At 38.9% G+C, this 26,961-nt stretch overlaps 1 protein-coding gene across 1 annotated transcript in view; it reads right to left on the bottom strand.

The window, feature by feature from the left end:
* The window catches only part of sorcs3a (sortilin related VPS10 domain containing receptor 3a), a 309,782-nt gene that overhangs the window by 39,461 nt on the left and 243,360 nt on the right, over positions 1-26,961 (bottom strand). Inside the window, exons 8-16 of the mRNA XM_066658235.1 lie at positions 26,107-26,196; positions 25,236-25,415; positions 18,379-18,525; positions 13,269-13,371; positions 8,709-8,785; positions 8,132-8,223; positions 4,937-5,044; positions 4,381-4,498; positions 2,508-2,641 (exon numbers count right to left, since the gene is read on the bottom strand). Coding sequence (XP_066514332.1) covers positions 2,508-2,641; positions 4,381-4,498; positions 4,937-5,044; positions 8,132-8,223; positions 8,709-8,785; positions 13,269-13,371; positions 18,379-18,525; positions 25,236-25,415; positions 26,107-26,196 — 1,049 coding nt within the window. The remainder of the gene's footprint in view (positions 1-2,507; positions 2,642-4,380; positions 4,499-4,936; positions 5,045-8,131; positions 8,224-8,708; positions 8,786-13,268; positions 13,372-18,378; positions 18,526-25,235; positions 25,416-26,106; positions 26,197-26,961) is intronic.

Genomic DNA, 26,961 nt, shown 5'->3' with positions numbered 1-26,961 from the left:
ATATTCACCACCTTTATCTGTTACAGTAAATCCATCCCCAGTATTTACATTGGTGTTACATGTCTTCTTATTGTGTAATTACAAAGGTAATATAAGATATACATTGATAAACAATTTAAAATGTACAACATAAGAAAAACAATGTCCTTTACAGGTACATATTTTTTTCATGAATTGTACACTGAACTCAATAAATGAACCTGTAAAGAACTTTTCTATAGATGGATTCATCAAAATGCAATTGCTGAATGAAGTGTTCAGTGCGAATGTGAAGAATATTTCAAAACGTACAAATGAAAAAACTTATCTCAGCAATGGCATGTATAAAATTATTTACTTGTGTCCAAAAATTGATGTTCATTGGTAGAATCATACGATCCATGCCAAAATCCATTTCAGAACCATCATTTTTCCAAGTGAACCATAGAATATAACCATTCTCCTGAATAAGATGCAGGGTACTGAGAAGACGTCTGTGGGTTTAACAAAGGAGAATGCAATCGATGGAAATAAATACACTGTAAGGTCCTGGTACATTGTGAGCTAAGGTACAATACTCGTTTTCAGCCATCATGTCATGCTGAAACCCACACAATCAGACTATTAGGTTTAACACAATTTCTGTGGTGGGTGAGAAAAACAATGCTAGACTTTTCATTGAACTGATAATAACGAGAAAATGAAACCTCTCTGTTTCCCAAAACAATTTGCATTCAAAACAAATCTAAGCCAAATACATGTTTACCAGCCTGCTGAATATTGCAGAAAGAGCTCAATCTATCTGGGCTATTAAGCTGGAAACTGACATTACGCTGTGTCCATCAGAATAATTATGGCTATTAATGTTTCACCGATTGCCTTTTATCCACTTCAAAGTCAATTAAAAGTTCTGTCCAGTTTAATTGGAAATGCCAACAAAACTGGGTTGCTTTCAAACCACATGTTTCCATCATAAAACACGAGACACGTATTGATGAGTTGTATCAATCCAGCCAGTTTGGCGGGGAGGAAGAGGGGAGGGGGTTAACGTAGTGGGGAAAAAACATACTGGCAGAGAAGCTAATGGATTCAAATTAAACTGCTGCAGCTTGACCTTCCATGGAAAGAATTAACATTAAAAATATACCAAAGCTTTGCTCTATGCTGTCATTTACAGATAAATTAAAAATAATAATAAATAAATAAAAACAGAAAAAACACACAACCAAGAGAAATTTGCATACAAATTAAATCTGTTTAGCGACTCGTCTTTACACATTGTCACAGATGTTGCCAGAGCTCATCATGCACAAATTCACACCAAAAATATTCCTTCTGTCCACCAAAGAGACTGACACAGAAACGAGAGCATGTTACACTTTTACAATTTTGGGAGAAATGAATCTTTGTGAAGGCTTTGATGCATGATAATGAGTTTTACAGTTTACCATTGAAGACATTTCAAATGGGAAAACCTATACAGCTGTAAACATATTCAATAGTGCAGCGTATTTTATGTAGATGCCATTAGAAGTTGTTTATAATCTTTATTACTTATTGTGCAAAGATTTTTTTAAAAATATTTTATTGCTGTTTCAATTAATGTGAAAATAATCTAGGATAGGAAAGGAAAGTATGTGTAAAAAGTGAGGCAATGATACTTTTTTAAAAACATAAATATACATCAGTTCTTAGTTAGTATTTGTACATATTAACCAAGTCTTGGCTCTAGGTCTATCACTCTTAAATATAGAGAGTTCTTTAAAAATTCTTTACTAGCGAAACTTTAAAGAACCCTCTTTTTTAAACATGTAAATAAATATTTATTTGTAAATATGTATTTATAACATATTTAATATTTTAATTATATACCTTTAGCATTACAATCACTATAACATTAACCTTGATTGAAAACTTAAACATAACCTTAACTCCAACTCCAACTAATTTTTTCCTGAACCTTGGATTTATTTCTAATGCTGACACTATTGAGAACTGGGCAATAGAAACAATGATTACTATGTTGTAAGTGTGTAATAAGGATTGTACTGGTCAGTTCCCAATTCTGTGAAACAAATGGCTTTAGTAGTCAGTCTAAAGTCAGGGTATACATCATTCAAAAATACTGGCATTCTGGGAAATACAAAGTGCCAGATTTGACAGTTTACCTATTAAACTTTATGATAGGATTGACTTATGATTAAAGTTCTGTTAAGGTTCAGGTGGGTGATTTTAACAGTGGCCTCTGTATGCAATAAAATCAATACAACATCTCTCTCTCTCTCTCTCTCTCTCTGGCCCAACTTGTCAGCTCTGGATGGCTTCACTGAAGGATATAGCTGAGGTTTCAAATATGGCTGCATATATATATATATATATATATATATATATATATATATATATATATATATATATATATATATATATATATATAATATTATATCTTCAGGCTAATAACAGTGCTGAGCATCAGAGAGAAACCATTCAATCTTGTGGAATGTGCTTTTTTAAAATGAATTTTCACTCACCACTCAAAGTCATGAGCTCTACATATACAGGGCTCCGCTGACAGGATCCTGGATGAGTCCTTTCCCAGCATGCAGTAAACCCCTGGCCGGCGCTTCATGTAGATCTGCTTTTGGCCCATCACGCATGGCTCCCCCTCAAGAAAAGACAAGAATGTCAAAAATTACGGCAAAATGCATAATACCAGGCAATTATAGGAGATTACTGCAGCGCCACTGGAAACCTGTAATTGACTAACAGATGCATCACTCACAGAGGCTCAAGCAGTGCTTTGATCAGCACATTTATCAGTTACATTATTGAAGATATTGCCATCTCTCAGCAGGAATCAACTGAAACTCATGGTCTATGGACATCCTTTGGCTGGGTTTTACTAATAGATAAGAGGTGGGGAACATCTGGCAGATCTGCTCTTACAAACAGAACATAGATGTCATAATACAGCCTATTGGACTGGCCATAGTGTTTTATGGTATTTGAAAGTAGCATATTAGTAGAGAATATCTATGTTATTTACATTAAATATGTTCAATTTCTTTTTTAAAAAAGAAAACGCTACATAAAAAGGAATTTACTATTTACACATCAGTTGCATTTTATTATATTTTCATGTAATAGATTAATAATAGTTTATTCCCTTATGCATGTTATACACTTATCCATATGTGTAACAATAAATATTAATTAATTAATTCATTCATTATCTGTAACCCTTATCCAGTTGGGGGTAGCGGTGGGTCCAGAGCCTACCTGGAATCATTGGGCGCAAGGTGGGAATACACCCTGAGGTGGGGGCAGTCCTTCACAGGGCAACACACACACACTCGCACATTCACTCACACACTCACACCTACGGACACTTTTGAGTCACCAATCCACCTACCAACATGTGTTTTTGGACTGTGGGAGGAAACCCACCCAGACACAGGGAGAACACATCACACTCCTCATAGACAGTCACCCGGAGGAAACCCACGCAGACACAGAGAGAACACACCACACTCCTCACAGACAGTCACTCGGAGGAAACCCACTCAGACACAGGGAGAACACATCACACTCCTCACAGACAGTCACCCGGAGGAAACCCATGCAGACACAGGGAGAACACACCACACTCCTCACAGACAGTCACCCGGAGCAGGACTCGAACCCACAACCTCCAGGTACCTGGAGCTGTGTGACTGTGACACCTACCTGCTGCACCACCGCGCCGCCCAACAATAAAAATATTAATTAAATAAAAATAGTATTTATCTATTCATCTATCTTTACTATAAGTTATATTGTATCTATTGTCACATCCGACTTTAAGTTGTAAAATCAATTATATAAAACTGTGTAAAATCTGAGTAGGAATAAATATTTCAACAAACAAGTTACCACCAAAACTAAGCAAATGAGAGAACAAGTGCATGTAGATCTTTAGACGTGTTGGTGTACAAAATTTGCAAAATATATTTTTGTAATAAATAAATACATGAACAAACAAGCAAATAAAGAAATATAACTGAATTTGAATAAATAATGACAAAATGTCTTGCAGGTAGAGGAGCTTGCAGCTTAGAAATATATTTATTAACAATAGTCTGCATAAATAAATACCTTAAAATCACATACAAAATATGGTGAATTGTTTTTTATTTCTTTTATTATTTATTTATTTTTTTCTTTTTGATAAAATTAAGTTCACATATCAATGTCAGTGAATTTAATTCATGTAAAATTGCTGGCCTAGTCTGCATGTAAAATAATAACTTAAGTTTGCTGTTCATTCAGTTATTATTATTATTATTATTATTATTATTATTATTATATTCATTGTGCCTTGTTCATAAAAATGGTAAGTGTGCTGTAAATGTATTTTTTGTTTACCTGGTTATGCAGATGCCAGGTTTGAAAGTCCCCTTCCGTGCACCGCTTGGTGAACAAGGACTTGTAGTCGATTTTGATCAGCTGCCATTCTGACCGATCGCTGAGGTGTCCAAAAAACCTGTAGATGCACCAATAGGTGTGAGGGTTTGATCAAAGCACAGCTTTTATAACAAGTGATGTCCTGGAGAGTCTCAGGTGAATGGCACTAATAGGATAATGTCTGAAAAGGGAAGTTTATGACAGCTTTGAACCACTTGAACTCCCTCAGAAAGAGCAACTCATAACTATTGTTGTCAGTTAAATGGGTCAAGTTTGTCATGCAAAGATTAATTAACCTTTCACTGTTAATGGAGCATTAGGAGACGTCTGCCATGTGGAAGACGCTTTCGATTAATCTGAGCTTGTCAGTGGAATATGAGCCTTTGTAAAAGTGTGTGTGTGTGTGTGTGAGAGAGAGAGAGAGAGAGAGAGAGAGAGAGAGAGAGAGAGAGAGAGAGAGTTTGTGTGAGTGTATCACTGGAGAAAAGAACAACAAGCCAGTCGTTCACACACTCACGTGAGAATTTGATTGTCCATCCCTGGCTCCACCAAAACGCCATCCACAAACAGCGGCATTGCAGAGAAACTATGGCGTGTCCACTGTCTTCCCTCATCAAAGCTGATCCTGAAATGACCAATCCATAAACAGATTTAAGCCCATAACCTCTTCACACAGTAAGTGCAGGACTACTGTGCTAAAGTGGTAGACATGTAGTGTCAGGGGTAACATAGTGCTGACAATCACTGCCCTCCATAATGCAGATAAGGATCACTGCCATACGTCCTGAGCCAGTTAGAAATTTCATTTTCATTGTTTGAGAACTCCAGCCTGGTTCAAAAATGCCCTCTGGTTCAAAAGCCACAAGTTATGAGGAGTGGAAGCAGATATTAATGGTGTTATAAATCCAAGCATGACCACTATAAGGTTTTCTGAGCTTGAAAAGTGTAAATTTGAGTATGGTCCGTGTGAATCTGACCATGGTCAGTGTAAACCTGATTTTATAATAACATGTTAAATGAATATCTGAAGAAAAAATCTGTAGTTTAACAGTGAATAAAGGGTTAAACCTCAATCACTGGAGTTGACATCAGAAGAAAACCCCTCCCCTCACTTCTCACAATCAAACCCAGTTTAGGAGATCACACACTACACATATCACATATAATTAGTTTATTTAGCCCAAGGGGGAAATGAAAAATAAAAAAAATAAAATAAATTAAAAAAATTTAAAAAATACAACGTCCCCATCAAAGCAGGAAAGGCAGAGCACATGAATTCCACATGAATCATTTCTTATTGCAGCTCATTGCAAACAGAATAACAACTTATTCTCACTTTTAATTTATACCACAGTTGTTAATATGTACAAGAGGAGATACGTTACTGTGTTTGATTACATACTTATTTTAAGCAGTCTTGCTTTGAAGAAAGAAAACATCTCTTAAGGAGTTTTGTCATATGCTAACTCTGAATTTTGAAAAGTCAGAAGAACACATAAAAGTGTTAAAATATGTTCTGTGTCATTTTTAATAATGGTTGTATATCGAATATTCTGGCAGAGCTTAATCAGGACCACATTACTATTGACATTAAGCTTTATTGACTGGGCCCGACACCAGGATAACACCATTTTCCATCGCTTCCAGTTTAGCAGATCACACACACATTCAACGCACTAAATAACAGATAATTAGTCTATTTAGCTTGAGGGAAAAGAAGAAAAAAGCTTGTGATCAAAGCAGGAGAGGCAAAGTTACATGAAAGATTTTACTGAAAAACAAACCAAAAAAAAAAAAATAATAATAAAAAAATAAGAAGAAGAAGAAAAAAAAAGTTGAAAGAGGCTCAAATTTGAAAGCAGGTAAACAAATGTGGAGGGAAAGAATGGGAAGGTGTCTCTGTATACTAGAACAAAAGAGGTGCAGGTGAGGAAAACATACACCCAAAACACAAACTCATTTTGCCCTTTGGATTAGCCCTACTTTTATTAGACTTTGTAAAACTATTCAAATCATCTGATCAGAGATCTCTGAGAAGTATCTGAAAGGTCAGATATGTTCTAATCGAGTTCTAACATCCTCTAACACCTATCCATGCCAGGAGAGAAGATGTTGGGTGAACATATGTCCACAGTTCCCACCATCTTGTGAACCTTCCCGCCATCTTGTACACGAAGATAGTAGGAAGTACATGTGAGGTTCCCACAAGATCAGTATTAACCTAATTAGAAAGCGCTCACCAATTTTTGTCCTTTGGGATTTGACTTCAGTTGAAAAGACAGCGATGAGCAACTTGAAGTTGCACTTGAAAGCTTATCAGTTCCAGCTCAGAGGCGCTAACAGATACTCGCTCATGTGTCAAAGTTGAAACAACACCTCAGACCAAAAGAACGACACTTAAACTATCTTGTTACTTCAATGGGCCAAAAGCATAAAAGGAAAGAGAGAGAGAGAGAGAGAGAGAGAGAGAGAGAGAGAGAGAGTGAGTGCGAAACAAGGTGCTAACACACATCCATTACAGCACACCCTCAGTGTATTTGAGATCGCACCAGAGACGATTTCTTACAGCAGACAGGAACTGGTGGTCTTGCGGCTCGCTCTGCTTGCTTAAGAGAAACAGAAATGAAGATTGCACACTCCAGCGATCCCAAAACTAATGCCGGAATGCTCCGGGCGATAACAGGAGCGGCAGGGGAAAAAAAAATAAATAAAAAATAGAAAGCACAAAAGGACAGGAGGATTAAACAGCAGTGAAGCAGTGAGCTATAGGGAGCTCCAATTTGAAGAGAGAAACCAGTGTGATAACTCAAGGGGATAAATGGGAAGCTTTAATATGGAATGTTTTCCAGCATTCCATGTTCACTAGATTTCCCTTTTTTTAATGGACACTGTCTTTCCTTTTTTTCCAGGCCTCTTACAGATTTAGTGATTGACAGCTGTGTTCACCCTTATTACAAATCTGTTAACCCTTTTGTCTGCGTTCTGTCAGACGTTCCTCAGGCTCTAGGAGACAGAGCACTTTGTGGACAACTTTGTTTAGAGCATTTGTTTGTGGAACATTTTGGTAAGATTCCGTTGCCGTTCAGTTTTTGATAAATTAAAGTACTGACGTTGGATAATATAAAATGACCCTTTAACTTCTTAACCTTAATAGGTGGATCTCCACCTGAACACAGAATTCAGGTACATATTATTCTGAAACAGTAGGTATATCAACTCAACAACAAAGCTGAAATAGACAGACAACAGACAATGCCTAGTGGAATGACTTTTTGTAATTTTTGGTTTATGTAGGTAGGTGTCCTAAAACTTTATGAACACTGCCCCCATTTTATTATTGGTGGAACTACATAACCAGGCAGTTCTATTACCATTGGCTTTACTAAATCTAACCTTTTCTATTATGGACTGAAATGGGGAGGCAAACTCAGGTTTTTTTTTTTTTTTTTGGGCAGGAGTTCAGGACAGGAGTTCACCCTTGGATAGGTGAACATGAGAAGAAAATGGGTGGAGGGAGCTCAGAGGTGGGCTTGAATTTGGCGGGTACTACTTCCAAAATGTTGCCATTACGTAACTCCACTTGAAGGACTGTTTCCAAAGTGTGTAGAGCTCGAAAAAATATAGCTGAATGTGGGGAAATGAGATTTTCAGCCACTGAAACGAATCAGATTCAGCAGTCTGTTGCTTCAAGAAATGGCTCATTTGCACATACCAGAGATGCCTGGTGGGGACTGTGGGCTGTTTGACAGCGAGGAGAGCTCCTCCTTTATCAAGGAACCACACGTTGTGTTCTTCATCAAATATCTGCAGGAAGAGGTGGAAACTCAAAGTGTGTTTATATACAAGTCCTATCTAGATCAGGTTTGAAAACATATTGTGCAGATATCTGATGCTAATCTACAGAAATACCAGGAATGGTAATGAATGGTTTTTACTGACAATAAAATGACACATCAGAAAAGTTTGGTCACTTTGCACTGCACATTGTTTTCATATTCCTGTACCTTTACACAGCTGATTAAGCCCGCAAGGGCCTAGATTAATAGCAAATAAGCTAAACGTATGCTAAATCAGGGAGAATGCCAAAGAGTGTAAATAGTAACCTCTCTTTTACAAAGTCCTGTATAAAATGGATTGCAAACAATAATGAGTTGTTATACTGTAGACGGTATGTAATTTGCAAACTCTCAGATTGAATACACAAACAATATTAGCAGTGGCATATTGCTAATTCAAAGCTAATTAGCCAAAACATCAGGAGATAACAGTTAGACATGAACATGCCATACCTGTCTCCAGTTATTTCCAGCATCTGATGATACGAACATGCCTACGTTACTGTAGGAAAGCTCAGAGCCAATATTTCCTAAGGAGGGAAGTCAAGCCAACAACATGTAATTGTAAAAGGAGAACATCATAAAACTAATAGGCACAATAACACAAGATTAGTAAAGAGTAAACTAACAGTTCTCTTAGCGACTGTGCCCACTGTGAGATTTAGAGGTTTTCAGAACAATTTAGAGTTGATTGTGTTGTTTGGCCACATTGTGTGATCAGTTTAAAATTAACCACCCATGTCTAACTAAAGTATGAAGGGCCTCAAGCTATTCTCCAACTGTGCCTGACTCATATGGTTGCATCTGGGTAAAAAAACCTCTCAAAAATTAAAACTTTAAAAGTGAAACATATTTTATTTAAGATAATCCATGCATTTCAATGCAAAGAGATTTTATTTTATGGAGATTTCAGTGGTGACAAAATAGCTTCATGTGACTGAAGGCACAGTTCACAAATGAAATCATTCAAAATATCATTAGTTCTAATAAGAAATTGTACAATTTTCTGCACAACACAGTATCTAAATTCAAATTAGGGTTGCACAGTGGCACCAGGGGTCCTGGAGTTTGGTGTGTTCTCCCTGTGTCGGCATGGATTTCCTCTGGGAGCTCTGGATTCCTCCCACAATCTCAAACACATCAATAAGTGCGCACCAGTGTGCAACAGTTCAAGGTGTGTTCTTGTCCTGTGCCTATTGAATAGGTTACAGACCCATCCCAAAGTGGTTATAGAAAATGAATGAATGTCTAATTATGAAGTGAACATCTTTGTTTGGTGATTTTATAGTGGACAGAGCTTAGTGGACAGAGCTTTATTAAATCAGAGTAACAACATGCTTGGTGTATGATATAATGCCATGACCAGAAAGCTAGCATTGTGTTTTACCATTTTATAATGAGGTACAACATATAGTAAATTTTGTTTAACTTTTTTTAAAGTTATTATTTATTAATGCAGTTTTAAGACCCTAAATCTAAGTCAAGATCATTTTAGGATTCATAATAAAATATATGTTATAGAAGTTCCATTCACATATATTTAGAACATTTCGTCTGATTTCTATATTACAGAGAGAATGTTTCTGAATGAAATTAGTAAATGTTTTGTTGACTTTTATGAACCACTAGTAGAATTTCTCATTTGCCTTTTGTCCCTTACTGGACTCCATCCTCCCAAAAATCTGATATAAGACATGGAGGGAATAAAGAGGATCTGTTTTACATCAGGAGGTGGAGTGTTAGGGGAGAAGTTGCCAAATTATTGAAGTTGGGAAGTTTCAAGGAAGTTTTCAGACTTCTTTTCAAACAGGGAACAACTCTTTTCCTACATTGGAGTATGGAGGTCTGAACCCAAGAAAGCCATTTTCTTCTGAAGTTTAAGATGGAATACTTGAAACAGGGTCCTCAGCTTACTACTCCAGAGGGGTGCTGGACTTTCTTGGTCCATGAATTTGAAATGCTTCTTTCTTCACATGCTCCTGACTTTCTTTGGTGAGTATAAACAGTTTATTTCATATGGAGCATTTGTTATTGTCTGGCTTTGATTGTTGGAAATTTGAAGGTGTTCAGAGAGCTTCTGAATAGGACATTTCTTTGACAGTCAATACGATTAAATTTTGTGTGGTATAGACTGAAAAGGGTTCATATACACAGTACTGGAATGGTTGCTGGGCGGAAGCAATAGTAATGTTCTGGTTGTGCTGTCATAGTTACACTCATTCCCTGATCTACTTTATTACTATAACCTTATTTTTTGATATCCTCTAGGGCAAGTGTACAACTCATGTTTTTGTAGTTGTAGATGATATTTGTATTTATTTTTTTTTTATTTTGCAAACTATTTAACTTCATTTGTGTGCAGTAATGTCTCACTATATTGAATGGGATTTGTGAAGTACAACATTCCTTACAGAATGTGCAGAGCATGGACAGGTCAGTTGAAATCAACCATCATTTACTTAATTTCCATAGCAAATGTGCACCAGATCCAGAGTTCTGGACCTGAAGTTGCAGCTGGAATTAAGACTGCTTTACAGTGTGTCTCACTGGCCTAGTTCACCTTTTGCATAATTTACTCAGAATCTTACATATCCTCCCACACACTGGAACACTCCCAGCTGAAACAAATTAAGTTTGTCATGTTCATAAGCAGTGACACAGATGACTCTCAAGCTCTGGAGCTGCTGTGCGTATGTATGCGAGTGCATGTATGTGTGTGTTCTACCAGGGCACAAGTCCATGACCTGATATCCCATTGCAGTCATAATGTGTTGTGTCATGTGTCCTCATTCAGCTCTGAACCTTTTTCCCAACTAAGAGTGATCCTCTGTCATGATGAAATATGCACACACAAACACAGTCTCTGGTGTCTCACACGCCTCAAGCAACTCTTCTTACTGTCGTCTATCCCCACACAATTGAGAGGAATTGGGGCCAAGTTACTGTAAATGCTCGCCTTGGCTCTGACGGATTTGAAGTCTTGCTGAATGCTACTGGCGTGACTGATGCTTACGTGAGCAAACATCAGATGAGTGGGACAACCACAGCTCCAAGTACTGCCATTCAGATGTGTTTTCCAACAGCTTAACAGGATTTGTTTAGGTAATTGATTGCGCACAAGTACATACACACTGGAGCACGTACTCATTGCAGAGGCTTAGGAAATAAAGGCCTAACACAGTTATTGACTAAAGCTGCAGTCACACTAGACATTCCTTGCGGAAAGGATGGTCTGGAAGATTTGTGATCTGAACGCCGTCCATGTTGTTGCAATTTGTAAGCAAGCTACCTCAGTACTGGCCTAAAGGAACAAAGTACTCACAAAGCAAAAAGAGATGTAGACGGGCCCTAAACTGTGCATATGGATAACTGGTGTGGTCACTTGAAATAGCAAAACCACAAAAATAAAAATAATACACACTTTTAATCTCGTTTGTCTGTCAGTTGAAAGAGATTGTAGAGTTAGGGCTAGGGTTAAGATTAAGATGTTTGCATGTAGAGGTATTGTACACTTTTAAAAATACAGGTGCTACAATGTGTACTTAGAGTGATGCCATTGAAAAACAACTTTCAGTTCCACAAAATGTTTGAGTGTAAAGCACAGTTTAAAGATTGAAAAATTAGTCACTCGATCTTAAGGTTCTTTAAGCAATTAAATGTATTCACAAAAATGGTTCTTTATGGAACCAAAAGAAGTTTTTCTATGGCAACACTCACATAACCTTTAATTTAAAGAGTGCAGGCTTGCATTACCAGACTCTGGTACCTCCATCCATCCATTATCTGAAACTGTTTATCCATTTCAGGGTCACGGTGGGTCCAGAGCCTACCTGGAATCATTGGACGCAAGGCGGGAACACACCCTGGAGGGGGCACTCTGGTACCTTTCTTACGTAAAGCATATGTCTATGATTGTGGGTAAATTGTGGGGGGAAATGCTGTTCTGTCAGGTTTGTTTACATTCAGAAGCTCTGCATCTGTTAAGGTGGCATTGTAGGAAAAAAAATTACTGTTTCTATGTGCCTGAAGTTTAACTTCTCTGTGAGTTTTAATTTACCATTTGAATTACCACAGAAACTCATTTGTAACTCAAGTCGTTTATTTTTGTAGCACTTTCAGTAATGCGGTTAGCCATGTCCCGAATCTGGAGATCTTCCATCTTAAGTAATTCGAAACAGCAAAATAAGTCAATAATACCCACCTACAGAGCAGCAATATCCTCACCCCATTTCATGCTTTTCAACCTTAAACTCATAAGCAGAGTGAGAGAAAGCCTAGCATACCTGACTGAGACAGTTTGTTTTTAAAACAGACATTGAGGCTACTACTCCAGAAAATTTGACTGACACAAAAAGGACCAATCACAAGTTTGCTATTTTGGCATGATGTGTAGAAGGAGGCAAATAAGAAAGCAACTAGCAGAATCCTGACTGTGAGGCTAACTTAAACAGCTTGTGGGCAGAGTGTCTTTGGCTGAGACTGAGTGTAGTGACGTGTGAATTTCATGCTTTAGAAGATCAAGTACAGTACACTGGCATTGGTGCACTAATGTGTGCGTTGCACACTTTGCTCTGACAGTGGATTGTCTGCTTGTAATTTTCTGGAAATGACATGGTTTACTTCCTCTCAAAGATGAAAGCTTTATGTACTGTTTTGGTGGCGTACTGCATGGTTATGGTCTCATTTTCCTTATAGCTTTTTAGAATTTTTTGTTATTTTAACCTAGTGTTTGAAACTCTGATTTTCACTGTCTTTATGTATATTATCTCTTATCCAATCTCCTAAAAATTTAATATCTTGTACTTGATACAGGTTTTGACAACAACGTGAACAGTTTGTAATAATGGTAGTGTCTTACTGCTTTGCCTTGTTTGACTGATCACTGAGAAGAGTGTGTTACCTGACATTATCTGATATGTTTTGATCTCTCTCTCTCTCTCTCTCTCTCTCTCTCTCTCTCTCTCTCTCACACACACACAGACACACACACACACGCACACACACACAAATTACCTGTAGCGACAATAACTCCAGGCACAGAGTTCTTGCTGGTAATGCTGCCGGACAGGTAGGGATTTTCTGACATCTGCAGTTGTAGGTGCAGCGAACAAAATGGCTGAACAGAAAAGAAATGACACATAGTCCATTAGCCTCAGCGAAGCTATTATGGGGCTGTCCATCAAACCGCGCCGAAGTGACACGGCAGACGTTAAACAGGTCTGATCCAGCAGGAAAAACACATGAACCACCTTGAGAAAATGAGTATCCTTACAATGTCATTATGAAGACTGCATTATGAGCTGTTAATATACAGGGTTTCTCTTTTATTTCACTTTCAAACTACTCTTTTAATTCACTTACAAAATACACTAGAGAACAGTACCCTCACAGATACCACTGTATCTTACTAATCTAATTCAGTCATGATTCATCTAATGCTTAATATATATTAAGAATCCGCAAGAATATGAATGAATACAGGCTTATTTTGAAACCTAGCTTTAATTATCTTAGCTTCAGGTATCAGGTGTTGTGTGGATTACTGAAACAAGTCAGAATTCCTTCACAAATGATCTCTGTTTAAGGCTGTATTACTCTACAGTAAGATGAAGGGGCTGGTTGTACTGAATATGTTGAGTATTTTTCATTCATTTATACTGTGCAACCACAATGTCCCGGGGAGGCTGGAACTTACCTGGAAGTATTGGGCACACACTTGATATGTTGCCAGTCTATCACACGGCATCACACACTCACTCAGTCACTTACATTCTCACACCTGTGGACAACTTCACTGTGGGCAGAGATGGAGGTGAGGACTCTGGACCTCAGGACCCTGGAGCTATTGCCAGTAGCTCTACTTGTTGCCACCACATTTACACCCACAGTCTGAAAACACATGCTGGATTGTCTGTGTGAAATTCTCCACAGGTGAGAGTGTGTACGTTATTCCTTGATACACTGTGATGGACTGGCACCTGTCCAGGGTGTGTGTTTGCCTTCTGCCCAATGATTCCAGGAAGGTTCCACATGAATGGCATGACAATATGATGTAATGGATATCAGTATTATCAATGTTTTTAAAATGTGCAAACTTCATAAAGTACTGACAGAAAAACTTAAATAATTTTAGCACATTTTATAAACGAATAAAATGAGCACTATGCCCTCATTTAATAAACTTTTAATAAAGTTTAAACAAAAATAGACCTAAAGAAACAAACTCTGCACTCTGCAGTTTTTTCCCTCTTATGTAAAGCTATGTAAAGTATTAATATCACAGCGTCTAGAGAATATGTTTGAATATACTGTTAAGCCATTTAAGGTGGGCCTTTAATTTTAATGTAGGCAGCAGAATGTTACCAAGCTCTGTGTACAGTATAAAAAATGTCACTGCACCATACAATGTGGAATGAGTGGTGAGTTTGTAATAGGGTAGGAAAAAAAAAAAAAATATATATATATTTTTTTTTTTGCATGAGACATCTGTTTGTCATTAAAAATGAAAGTAAATGAATAAACCAGCACTTTCTACAGCCATGCATATGTTCACAAGAGAGTCAGAATCAGTTAGGCCATCGGCTTACTACTCAGTCTCCAGGAGCTTCAGGGTGGCAACCAATCTCACCTCCCTGTCCTGATTTCACTTTTTAAGGATGCTTGAAAGCAGGCGTGGGTAAATCAGGACAGGAAGGTGAGATTCGGTACCACACCAGAGCTCCTGAGCACCAGAGGTCCTTTCTCACAACACAAAAATATCTCATGCTAGGTGTTGCTAAGTGCTGCAGTCACTGAGATACAGTTTTTAACTTTGGTTGACACTGAAACTTGTGAGAGTTTTTTTTTTTCTGCAGTAATCATTTATCATTTATATTTATAAATCATTATAAATCATTTATATTTAAACATTAATTTTAACTGTGGTTTACTACAGTGGAAACCTGTAACCATTTCATATCAATAGTTGCCCTATTGCTACAGTTGTGGCCGTAGTCTCTGTACTAATGCTTCACTCACTACAAACTCCATTTACTCCAGATTCTAAAGTCCACTCATAAATGCTGAAATGGCATTACAAAGACACTCAAAAAGCATTGTGGCGTCTCCCAGGCCAAACTGTGGCGGCAAAGTGTGACTGTTAATACAAATTAATCCAGTTTAGAGTGCCCTTTGCAAAGACTCCTGCTCTTATTGTGAGTGTTAATTGCCTTATACACTCATTAGCGACAATGACAGCGGGAGGATTTGGCATTAAAGCTGAAAAGCTTCTCTCCTGGGGCCTCCGACGCAACCAAAAAAGACAATTATATCTGTGCTCTCTGCTCGGCTAACTGTCGCCTTTCATCTTTTCAATGGCTAGCATGACATTGTTGTTAGGACAGCAAGGGCGGCAGGATTTAAAGGCAGTAATCAAAAGGGTTATAGGTCCCTAATTAGGGTGTCAGATGAGCCTATCAAAGTTAACCTGCAGTATATGGGAATGACTCTCTTTCTCTTTTTCTTTTGTCATTTTTAGTTCTAATTTGGTCCCTCTTAGCCTCAAAGGAACTCTACAGCAAAAATGCTAATGCTACTAATAATGAACCCTTGCTGGGACTGGTTTAAGAACTTGCTAATTGGTCAAAAGCTCTGTCTGAGAGCTGCACTCCTGATTAAACAATTGCTTTAAATGTATACTATACACCAATCAGCTAAATATTAAAAATACCTCACTGTTTCTTTTTTAAAACAGATTCACTGACTATCCAGTAGTGTTTTGTAGTTCTACAATTACAGATTGTAGTCCATCTGTTCCTTTGCACACTGTTAGCCCCCATTCACCTTGTTCATGAAGGGTCCAGACCACCATAGAACCAATATGTTGCTCTGCATACTTTTTAGTCTCTTTTCATCCTGTTTTTCCATGGTCAGGACCCCCACATGACAACTTAAATGATACCTGTTCTGTGGGGGTCTGGATCATTGATGAACAGGATCAGTATGCAGAACCCCTACAGGACCACCTTCTTCTTCACCTTTTTTCTTCTTTTTTTGTGTTAGGCTGGGGCATTTTCTGGGCTGCAGTGACACTGATGTGGTGGCGGCGGTGATCAGTGCATCACACTGTGAATCAGATAGTTGCTGTGACCCTGTGCACAATGTGATGTCCCTAAAGATATTTTTGTGTTGATGCATTCTGCCCATTAAACATCAGTGCCTTTCAAATGAAAAAAATGCATTTTTCCTAGTCATCCATTTAGCCTCTGAGGGACACTACAACCAAAATGCTAATCCTGCTAATTATGAAAGTTCACTGGGAGCACTTGTAGCTCATGGAAAATGGCCCATGTTAGTATTGTATAATAAGATTCTTGAGAAATTTTTAAGCTGTTCTGGCTGGCACTTGACAAATCTGCTTCCAACCAATTCCCACAGTGTCTGCTGCACTCGGAAGTGCCCTTTGTCTTTTCTAATTTCTGCCTAAAAAAATGTAGAGCCAAAAGTACTGTTACAAGCCTTGCTCATATTTCCAAACTCTCATTATTAGCTACACTAACAATCTTTAAACGAATGGTTCAGTTCAACTGCCGTCTTTAGTTTCAGCAAGAAATATTTGTCCTATTTTCTGATGAATTTGTCTGGTCATTCCTCTTTCAATACTTCAAAGGAGCCCTACAAACAAACTGCAGATGTTGCTAAAAATGGCCCCCTTGGTCTAAACTACCTTAGTGTCTTTAAGCTACAGTAGCATTCTTGGGTGAATGCAGTTGAAAATTCTCAAAGTGCTTCTAGCCATGTGACCCATGTGACTGGGTCATCAACACCACAGAAATGTCTATAGAATTTTATTACCATTAACATAAAAGTTAGACTGCAACTAACACACTAAATATACATAATAAACATTCACTATAATTGGTTTACAAGATCAGCTGTGACCGTCATTATTAACAATGCTAATAATATTGGGTTAATGGTTATTATGGTTGCACATTTAAAGCATTGTTATCTAATTTATATTTTGCACATTTCCTTAAACTCATCTTGCAGTTTTGGAGATATTGACATAACTCCAGAGCTAGACTTTAAAATGCGGTTGTACCTTTAAATTATGTTTAAATTGTTAGTACCTTTAGTGACCAACAATGTACCTCTACAGTAAATTTTCACACTGTTAGTGTGCAACTGTTCCTTTACAACATTTGCATCTCAAAATGTCTTGCCCTGTAAATCGGGTTCTCTTGTTTTTCTATGTGTTCCTCTTAGACTCTACACCCAGTGCTAATAACTAATGGTTAATAACTAAGGCCCTGTGTTACCTGATACAGACCATGCTACTTAGACCAGACTTGCTCTCTGTCAGTGTTAGCTTGGGTAACATACTTTTTAAAAATTCCCAATTATATTTTTCATGACAAGTGACATACTATTTCATGTTACACTCTTATCCAGAGTGACACACAAGTGCATTCAGGCGACTAGATGTCATTAAACGATTAAAGAAAATTTCATATAGGTCTTTTAGGCACTGAATATAGCATGTTCAAGGTCTAGACCATTTTCTTTTAGCTGTGTTGTGTCTACCTTTTTTTTTCAAATTGACTGCCTGTGTTTTTTTTCCCCTCTGTGCCTTTTGGAATGACAAGTATAAAAAGCTTACCTGAATTATCTTTTCTCAGTGTCTAATGTTATTTTGGACTACATGCCAGTGATTGCATTGGCTTTTATGGAATCCCTGGCAGGGGAAACACTACTGTGTACAAATCTGGTGGAAGTTAATTACACGCAAAAGTCGTCTTTTGTCTTAATAATGTATGCTTGCAAGTTAATGGGAATTTAATGGGGAATAAAACTTTTGAAAAATACGCTGTCACTTCGAGCAAAAGATTCTAATCCCGCCTTTTTACTTGCCAACCAAGGTCACTCCTGATCGAAGATTTTCTCCATTTACATGAAAATGGCCACTGTAGCCACCCACAACAACTGGCAAAATCATTTATTTTTGCTGCTTGTTTTCTTGTATGACCATTGATTCTTATTAGCACTTACATAATCTGAGACTCTTTGTTCTTCCTTTATTTCATTACATTTGTGGCTTTCTTTCCAGGTCTCTCTTTTTGGATTCTGTCTTACTTTCTCTTACCAGCACACAGTAAATCTCATTGCCCTCCAGGTCAGAAGATGGTGCCTGCAGAAGCCTCCAGTCTCTGCCCTTGTTGTAGGTGATGTAGGTCTTCACCTGGTTCTCCACCTTTCTGTTAGCAATCAGCATGCCTTTAATACCCTCTACCTAGAGAAGAAAAAAGGCAGAATGAACCAGAGTAAGCCAACATAAATATTGGTATATATATTAGTTTTTTTTTTAATTAAATACAGGAACTATGCTGTGCATTTTATGCAACATGTATCAGCATAGCTGACCGATAGGAATCCTCTCAAACACTTCATGATAACTTGCATTAGAAGTGATTACAGTTTCTCCTTCTCCTGTAATATTGGCTGATTGGAGATAAAGGTTTTTTGGGAGGGGTTGTGGTTGTTTGGCCCAGCACTGACATGATAACCTCTGGATACAGTTTGCACTACCACTACGCCTCAGTAATGAACATCAAAAACTTCTACAGAGGCAATGTGACGACTATACATTCATTATTCATTCATTCATTTTCTGTAACTGCTTATCCAGTTTTTGGTTGCGGTGGGTCTGGCTGGAATCACTGGGCGCAAGGCGGGAACACACCCTGGGGGTAGGCACCAGTCCTTCACAGGGCAACACACACTCACACGCCAACATGTGTTTTTAGACCACAAAACTCTTCAGACAGTCACCTGGAGCCAGACTTGAACCCACAACCTCCAGGTCCCTGGAACTGTGTGACTGTGACACTACCTGCTGCGCCACCGTGCCGCCATTGCTACCATATATCTTAAAGGTGTTTTATTATAAAGGTATGGTATTTATGGCTAAAGCATGAACCAACTTATATGTGAATAATTTTTGGTGTTAAAGCAGATGGCATATTTCAAATTCTGTCCCAAAAAAAATCTTAATCTGATACAGTCAATCTGCTTCATACGTGATAGGGGATTTACTTCTCCTAGTGCACATTAGACTAGTCACTCTATTTACTGGACCCTCCTAAATCTCCCCTTTTCACATCACTATAACACTGGGGCTCCCAGAATCAAGTCCAAACTTAGCAGCATTGAGTGGTGACAGTGGTGCTGGACATCTTGGTTTTTGAATCCCTCTACAGCGGAGGAGGAGCGGTGGGTGGGGGGGAGGTGGTGCTGGGTTCTCCTGGATAAGTGGCACTAATGGGCCGAGTGTGTGACAGTGTGGCACTGGCGCCGCCGGATGGGATGGACACGACTAATGAGGGTCCCCCCTCCTCTGCCCACTGTCCACGTCACTCACAGTGGTGATTATTTATCTCCTCCATCCCTCCATTCGGGTTTCCAGAGAAGGACAGACTGCTGAAGCTTGGTACTGAGTTGCAGCATATCCGCTGCTGTCCAGAAACCATGTTCAAGCTTTGAGAAAAACACTGTACTCTGCCGAATCACACTGTGTTCACTAAGTGCCTGGGATTTACATGCTCAGCTAGAGAGGCTATAACAGGAGGAAAAGAGGTGAAGATGATAAACTCAAAATAGTCATGTTCTACGTTTCTGAAAGGCACAAGAACCGTCCAGAGAACAATAACTCTGACATATGCCTCTTTCGGCTCTGGTTCTATCTTCGCTGTTTAAAGGTTCTTGATTAAAGACAATGGGCAGCATGGTGGCTTAGTGGTTAGCACGTTTGCCTCTTAGCACCTGGATCTTGGGTTCAAGTTCCATCCAGGTGGAGTTTCCATGTTCTCCTCGTGTCTGCGTGGGTTTCCTCCGGGGTCTCTGGTTTCTTCCCACAGTCCAAAAACATGGAGGTTAGGGGAATTGGCTTTTCTAATTACTGTCCTGATGGGTATATGAATGAATGTCTGTATGTGTGCCTTGATATGGATTGGTGTTCTGTCCTGGGTGAAACCCTAGTGCCCGATGCAGTCCTCCAGGTGGACGGTCGTTCCTGGTCCAAAAGTATGCTGTGCACATTTGGCTGCAGATACTCACCAGTGTGTGTGTGGATTGAGAGTTGATTGTAAAGCATCCTTTTGATTCTAGAAAGGCGTCAATAAGTTTTATATGAAATAAATAAATTTTTAGAACTATGACCCCTACCCATTTGCCATGGAGAAATGGTTCTTCAGATTTGATGGAGAATGTGTAGCATATATATGGTTCTACCATCATCACAAGCTGAATATAGTAACAGTAGAAGAATTGTTTGTGTGTGTGTTTACCATTTACAAAAAAAGTTGTTTACAGAAAAGGCCATATATAAAGCATTCTCCATTAATCTAAGAAAATATTACACAGTGCAAATGGCTAATTAAGCACACAGAAGATTAGGCATAGTAGACATGGTTCTAAATTAAACCATTGCCTTCTAACCAAGAACCCTTCTTTAAACTCTGTAGGCTGCTAACAGTTTATGTTCAGAAGGTTTCTAAAAGGTTCCCCTACACTTGCAACACCAATAATGATTTATTTGATATATATATTTACAGCCAATGAAAATATCTTCTGGGAAATGTAATTTTAAATTAGTACATACATGGCTAAAGGAGAACCTCAGATATTAGTAACAATTTATAATGTATTTAGTAACAAGTTATCATTAACAATTATTTTACATTAACAGAATGCACTCCCATCCACTGGTGGTGCTATTTCACTAAATCCACTACAAATGTCATGTTCCCAAAGAAGAATCACAGAAACTGTTGAAAGTATTGTTGATTTTGGAGCTTAGACTTAAGCTTGTTGTTAAATGAGGAGTAGGGTTATAACCACAGCAACCAACAGAAAACACCAGAATCAATGTCTAATGCTAAAAATTGAGCTAATCTGGCTAAAGTTAGCAGACACTAACACTAGTCCTCGTTCATCAGTAACTCTCAAACCTCTGATTATAACACTGTCCTCAACAAATTTTGGGTTCCACTGACACAAAGTGGAACTCCATTCATTTAATACACACAGCAACTGGAGAAAAGCAAGAATCAATGTCTACTAACACAAAAAAAAAATGAGCCAATCCAGCTAAAGGCATCAGAAATTCATGTTTGTACACATTGTCTTTTAGAAATGTACTGTACATACAAACTGGAAACCAGGCTGCTTTAAAAGCGTAATATTTGATATTTATATTGTTATGTTATTTGAGCTTGTGCAGCTGTGGATAATATTTAGGAAAGTGTCATTTCTATCCACAAGTCACTTACAATGCAGTTCTAAGTGATCCTGAATGTATTTATGTCAGCTTCATCAACTTCTCAACCTTATGATAACTTTCCCAAAACTTGCAGACAAAACCCAAAATGATCAATCTCTCCTTGATCAATAAACTGATAAATATGTAAAATGTCCAGTCAGGAGACTCCCAGGTCTTTGTCCAAAGATCCAGGGTAAAGAAGCCTCCAGGCATTGCCTATAAGCACTAATGAAACTGCTGCAGCCTATTAGCGATATGGATATGCTGCTGATTCACTATTGGCAGGAGCAGCTCTTGTCAGGCCAGTGTTGGCAAGTTGTTGGCACAGAGTGTCATGGCCGCTGTTTTAATGGAAACATCTTGGTCACCACTTGCTAATTGATTGCTATATATAGCCTCAGAGCGAGGAGCCAAGGATCTATCAATCCTCTAGCGTTTGTTATCCAAGTTTGGAGCCTGCTTCTAATTTCGGAAGGCCACACATATGCAGCATTCAATCTCATGCTAATGTCCACATCTCCATTCCCAGAGGGATGGGAGCTGTTAGGGAGATTTGAGGAAGATTTTCTGTGGTGAAAAAAAAAAAGCAAGCCTTAAATCCGACTGTTAGCGCTCCAGCTGTCATTGCAGTTAGTCTAATTTACACCCAATTGAGGCTTGCGAGGAGACGTAGGAGCATTGATCACAGAGACTAATAGTGAAAGGAACTGATCAGCACTTGAAATGAACAGGAGGCAAAGAGAGAGCGAGGACAAAGCCTTCATTGTATTCTCCAGTTTCTCTGCTTATTGAACTGAGCGTCTTCCTTCTCTGAAGTGAGAATCTAAAGTCTCTTTCTCTCTCTCGCACACAGCTTTCTAGAGCCAAAACGTACTCCTTAAAGAAGCAGCAGTTGGCCCAAGCTCCTTTTTAAGGCAGCTGATGAATGTGGGCACAGATCTTTTCAGTCTAGCAGTAAAAAGCTGATTTAAAAATTGAGGTCAAATAAAGCAATTAAGGTGATGCATTTGGAAGTTCTTGAGGGTGTGTCTTTGGGCACTCACTTTTGCCAATCTTGGCACTTTGTACCACCTCATTTCATGAGTATCAGCAAGACCAATGCTAAAGGACTCCAACACCACTCTCACTTCAACAAAAGGTTGGTTAATTAAGAAAGACTTACTGGACCCATTCTCTGCTCTTATACATCTGCAGCTGGTATGGGAACCTAGATGCGGTTAACATTAACACATCAGGTCGGCTGTAGATCCTGCCCATTTGCTCTCAGGGAATGAGAGACCTTTTAAGTTTGTGTCTAATTTAATCTAATTTAATTTTATTTTATAGTCTCCACTATCAATTTATTGAGCTCAGCCTCTCAGCATTGTTTTTGTATGAGTCTTTGTTCTTGGGGTGCCCCTTCTGGGGCAGTATTGATTGACTGTCTCTCTAGTAACTCTAACCTGAATGAAATCCCACTGCTAAGTGGGATGTTGCATAATTTCAGTTCCAGCATCAACCAAAGGTGTGCAGAGTTGCCTCCAAACTCAAGAAAAAGTCATGTTAATTGGGTGAAATAAATACTCTAGGAGTAAGAGTGCCATCCCCTTAAAGTTTTGTTTTAAAATGAAATTTTAATGCACCAGGGTCAGATACGTGACCTTATCGTAAACAGGCCACCCAGTAAACAAAATTAAACATGAAAATGTAATTATAATTTTGTATTAAGTATTAATGAACAAAGTGGATCTACATATAAATAAATAATTGTTAATTTCATCATTAAAATTTCTGAGTTGTACTCAGAGCCTTACATATTCAGCAAAGTACAATATGCACCACTGCATCATATTGTAGGAGCATTACACAAATAACGTGTGGAGCTAATGTAAATGTGGCTGTTATCATATTCAGTTTGAGTCAGAAAAGTTTAATTAACTAACTGTGACAAATTTTACCCGGGATATATTGGCATCTCAATTTCCAATGATGCCTACAACTGGGAAAAGTACAGCTGCCCCGCTAAGCACGAGTGGGTGAGTTGCAAGCTAGTTTTATGCCATTTCATCATCAGCTCAACACATTCATAGATGCTTTGACAAACCTGTAAATTTAACTGCAAAATGTGCACTGTCCTGTCTCATCTACCTCCCACTTCTGGGCCCGGTCCCAGGACAGCTGTACCTCCCTCCCTTCCTCCTCCCTCAGTGAAGATCAGTGTTCCCTCACACATAAGCTCCATGATACCAGATGATTGGTATCTCCATCCCAGCATGTCCTCTCACATAATCCAGTTCCCAGGCTGCAAATCAATTCACCTTCTCACTCACCGACTTGCTTTCATTCGCGTTCACGATGGGGTGGACATAATAGCTTTTGCAGCGACTTTCAGCCCCCGCTGTGCATTCCGATAAGGACGGAAAAATAACGAGTCTCCTAGTGCATGGTATGGTGTGTGTGTGTGTGTGTGTGTGTGGGAGTCTGGGCAGGTAGCAGGACTGCATGATAAAGGGTCAGTTAATTGGTATTACAATATTGGCTTATTACAGTACTGATATCACTTATGATTGCAATATGCAAATGAGTGTCTACCCATCCTACATCCGACAAATATAAACAGGCAAAACATGCAAATCCTTCACTGGGTCACATCAAGAATATACAATTGCTATTTTATTCTAAGCTTGAATATGGATTTTGGACAGCATCTGAAAAAGCGTAACCCAGTACCAAGCTTCAACAGTCTTCTCTCTGAATGGAGGGATGCAGAAGATAACACACACTAGTGCACCCACTAGGGGCAGTATATGCACACACACACACACACCCACACAGCAGCTGGTAGCCATCCTAGTGTCAAGGAAGCAGTTGGAAATTAGGTGTCTTGCTCAAGGGCACCTCAGCTGTGGATGTTGAAGGAGGAGACATCACTGTGCCCTCACCCCACCCACCCTAAATTTTCATGCTGCTTAAGTGGAGTAAACTAGCAGCAATCCCTCCTTTTTAACCAATGCCCCGCAGTTCGGACTTCCATTATTGATTGTGGTAGCTATCAATTAATCTAATAATTGTAAAATGGCCAAAATTCAGAGTTGAATTTTCTCAATGCTCACTCCTGGGTTCTCGCACTGAACTGAGCTGTGGCACATTCTCAGTTAAAGAGAACAGGGCTAATTAGACAGGTGGAGAATGATGCTCTGTTGTTTGGTCCTTGTGTTATTTTGACCAAAGCATGTCACAGATGTTTGGTTATGACCGGAAAGAGCTGTCATACAGCAACATTAGGCATGATTTGTTGTTTGTGCTTTTAGGCATCCTCTTCAGCTGCAGACTAATTCAAAAGGGGAGGAGGGAGGGAGGTGGGTGTGGTTTCGTACCCTCATGCAAATGTTACTCAGTGCATTTCTGTAGTGCTAAGCCCAATGTCAGAGGCTGTATTCTCTCTATTACAGGTGAGTGGAGCATCAAAATCATATTGAATCTGCAGTTTTACGGTGAAAGTGTCATGTAATGTTCTTATAACTTGTAAAAAGGGGTCGAATACAACCCCTTATAAGGTGGGTACACCCTTTTTGTCTAACACAGGATGTTTACCAAGTTATATCTAGATGTGTACTGTCATTAGATATAATGCCCGATTCTGCAAGACCAGGATCCTAACCTCTAATAGAGGGGGCCAAGTAATGAACTAATGTAACACTTACCTCATACAAGTCGATCATACTATTGCCCCCCAGGCCCCGGGTGGTTTTGACATTTTCCAAGGCCAAGGTGAAGTATACCCCTCGCGGATCAGAGATGTACAGGTTGTAAGTGTCATTCTGGTTCCACTCCTGCACTGCCGCAAACACCTGACCCTGATCCGTGCTGAGAATGTGCATGTCCTGGACAGAAGGCAGAGAGAGAAAAGGAGAGAGAGTCAGCCAGACAAAGATGAAGAAAGAGACAGAGATCATTAGCTGGGCATCCTGCTAGGACTCAGCAAGCATTCGCTATAGGACTCCAGTTGATTAACATAAAGCTTTGTCTAAAATGTGTTTTAATGGACATCCAACTGGCCAGGAGAAGCCCACAGACCCTGAACGGTAGGAGCAAGATCATTTGCTACCTGCTAGACTTAAGTGTTACAGTGCAGTGTGGAAAGAGCTGGTACATTGTACATTGATGCATCAACTGTAGAGCAGCAACTGAACTTGAACTTTTGTTTTCACATGGTCAGTCTTTGTAGCACTGGCTCTATCATCAGGTGATCACAAGTATAATCCCTGGTGAAGTCTCAAACCTCTGAGGCTGGCAGTCCTAGAGAGCCCTATGAGATGTCCCTTAAACTCCCCTCATCTCTATGCTTATGGTGCTAGCTAGTCATCTGATGGGACAGATCTGAACAGTTTGCATTCCTCTCCAGTGTGTCAAGCTGTTCATTGTTGTGGCATGACCAGCCTACAGCCAAAACTGAGTGTCAACAGTTTTCACAATATTTAGATAATTAAAAGTAAGATTGCAACTGACTGATTCAAGTGAATCCCTTCATTCATTCATTCATTCATTCATTCATATATATTAGAAATGTCTTACTTTTGGCAGGGAGTATTTGGGTATTCGGATGCGTGCAAAAGTTTCCCTCTGGTAAGAGACATAGTAAAAGGCCCGGCCTGCCATAGTGACCTGTAGAAACAAAGAAACGCAATAGATTTTGTTAATTTTATACCTCTCCTCTTTGACGTTACTGCAAAATTGAGGAAATAAAAAATCACAGCTTGCATAGTTGGCTATAAACTATTCCAGTGCTTTATAAAAAAATGTCTACATTAATTGAATTATTAGATGTTTTTTAAGGCTGATTCATAAATATAAGTGAATATGGCATTAAGAGTCTTTATCAATTCTCCCCGTGTCCGCGTGGGTTTCCTCCGGGTGCTCCGGTTTCCTCCCACAGTCAAAAAACACACGCTGGTAGGTGGATTGGCAACTCAAAAGTGTCCATAGGTGTGAGTGTGTGTTGCCCTGTGAAGGACTGGCGCCCCCTCCAGGGTGTATTCCCGCCTTGCGCCCAATGATTCCAGGTAGGCTCTGGACCCACCGCGACTCTGAACTGGATAAGCGGTTACAGATAATGTATGGATGGAGTCTTTATCAAGAACTTTTATATAGCAGTGGTGTTCCTGCCTGAATTCAGAATTGAGCCTTAGAATCTTCCTTGTGTGGCACGGTTGTGTTACATTCTATGCTCTGTGACTAATTAAATATCTACCATTAATGACACCAATGAACTCAAATGACTCAAAGAAGCAAGTTATTGGTTGGAGTTACTGTTTATATGTTCAACATTGTTAAACCTCTGCATGACACTATGAAGGATTCAAAGTATCACCTTTTTTTTTTAAGCATTTGTCTTTACTGGATTTCTGTGGCGCTGCTTTGTGACAACAT

The sequence above is a fragment of the Hoplias malabaricus genome, chromosome 2 (genome assembly GCF_029633855.1).
Source record: "Hoplias malabaricus isolate fHopMal1 chromosome 2, fHopMal1.hap1, whole genome shotgun sequence".
In the NCBI taxonomy this organism is placed as follows: Eukaryota; Metazoa; Chordata; class Actinopteri; order Characiformes; family Erythrinidae; genus Hoplias; species Hoplias malabaricus.
The sequence above is the reverse complement of the archived record's forward strand: the minus strand, read 5'-3'. Positions and strand labels throughout refer to the sequence as shown.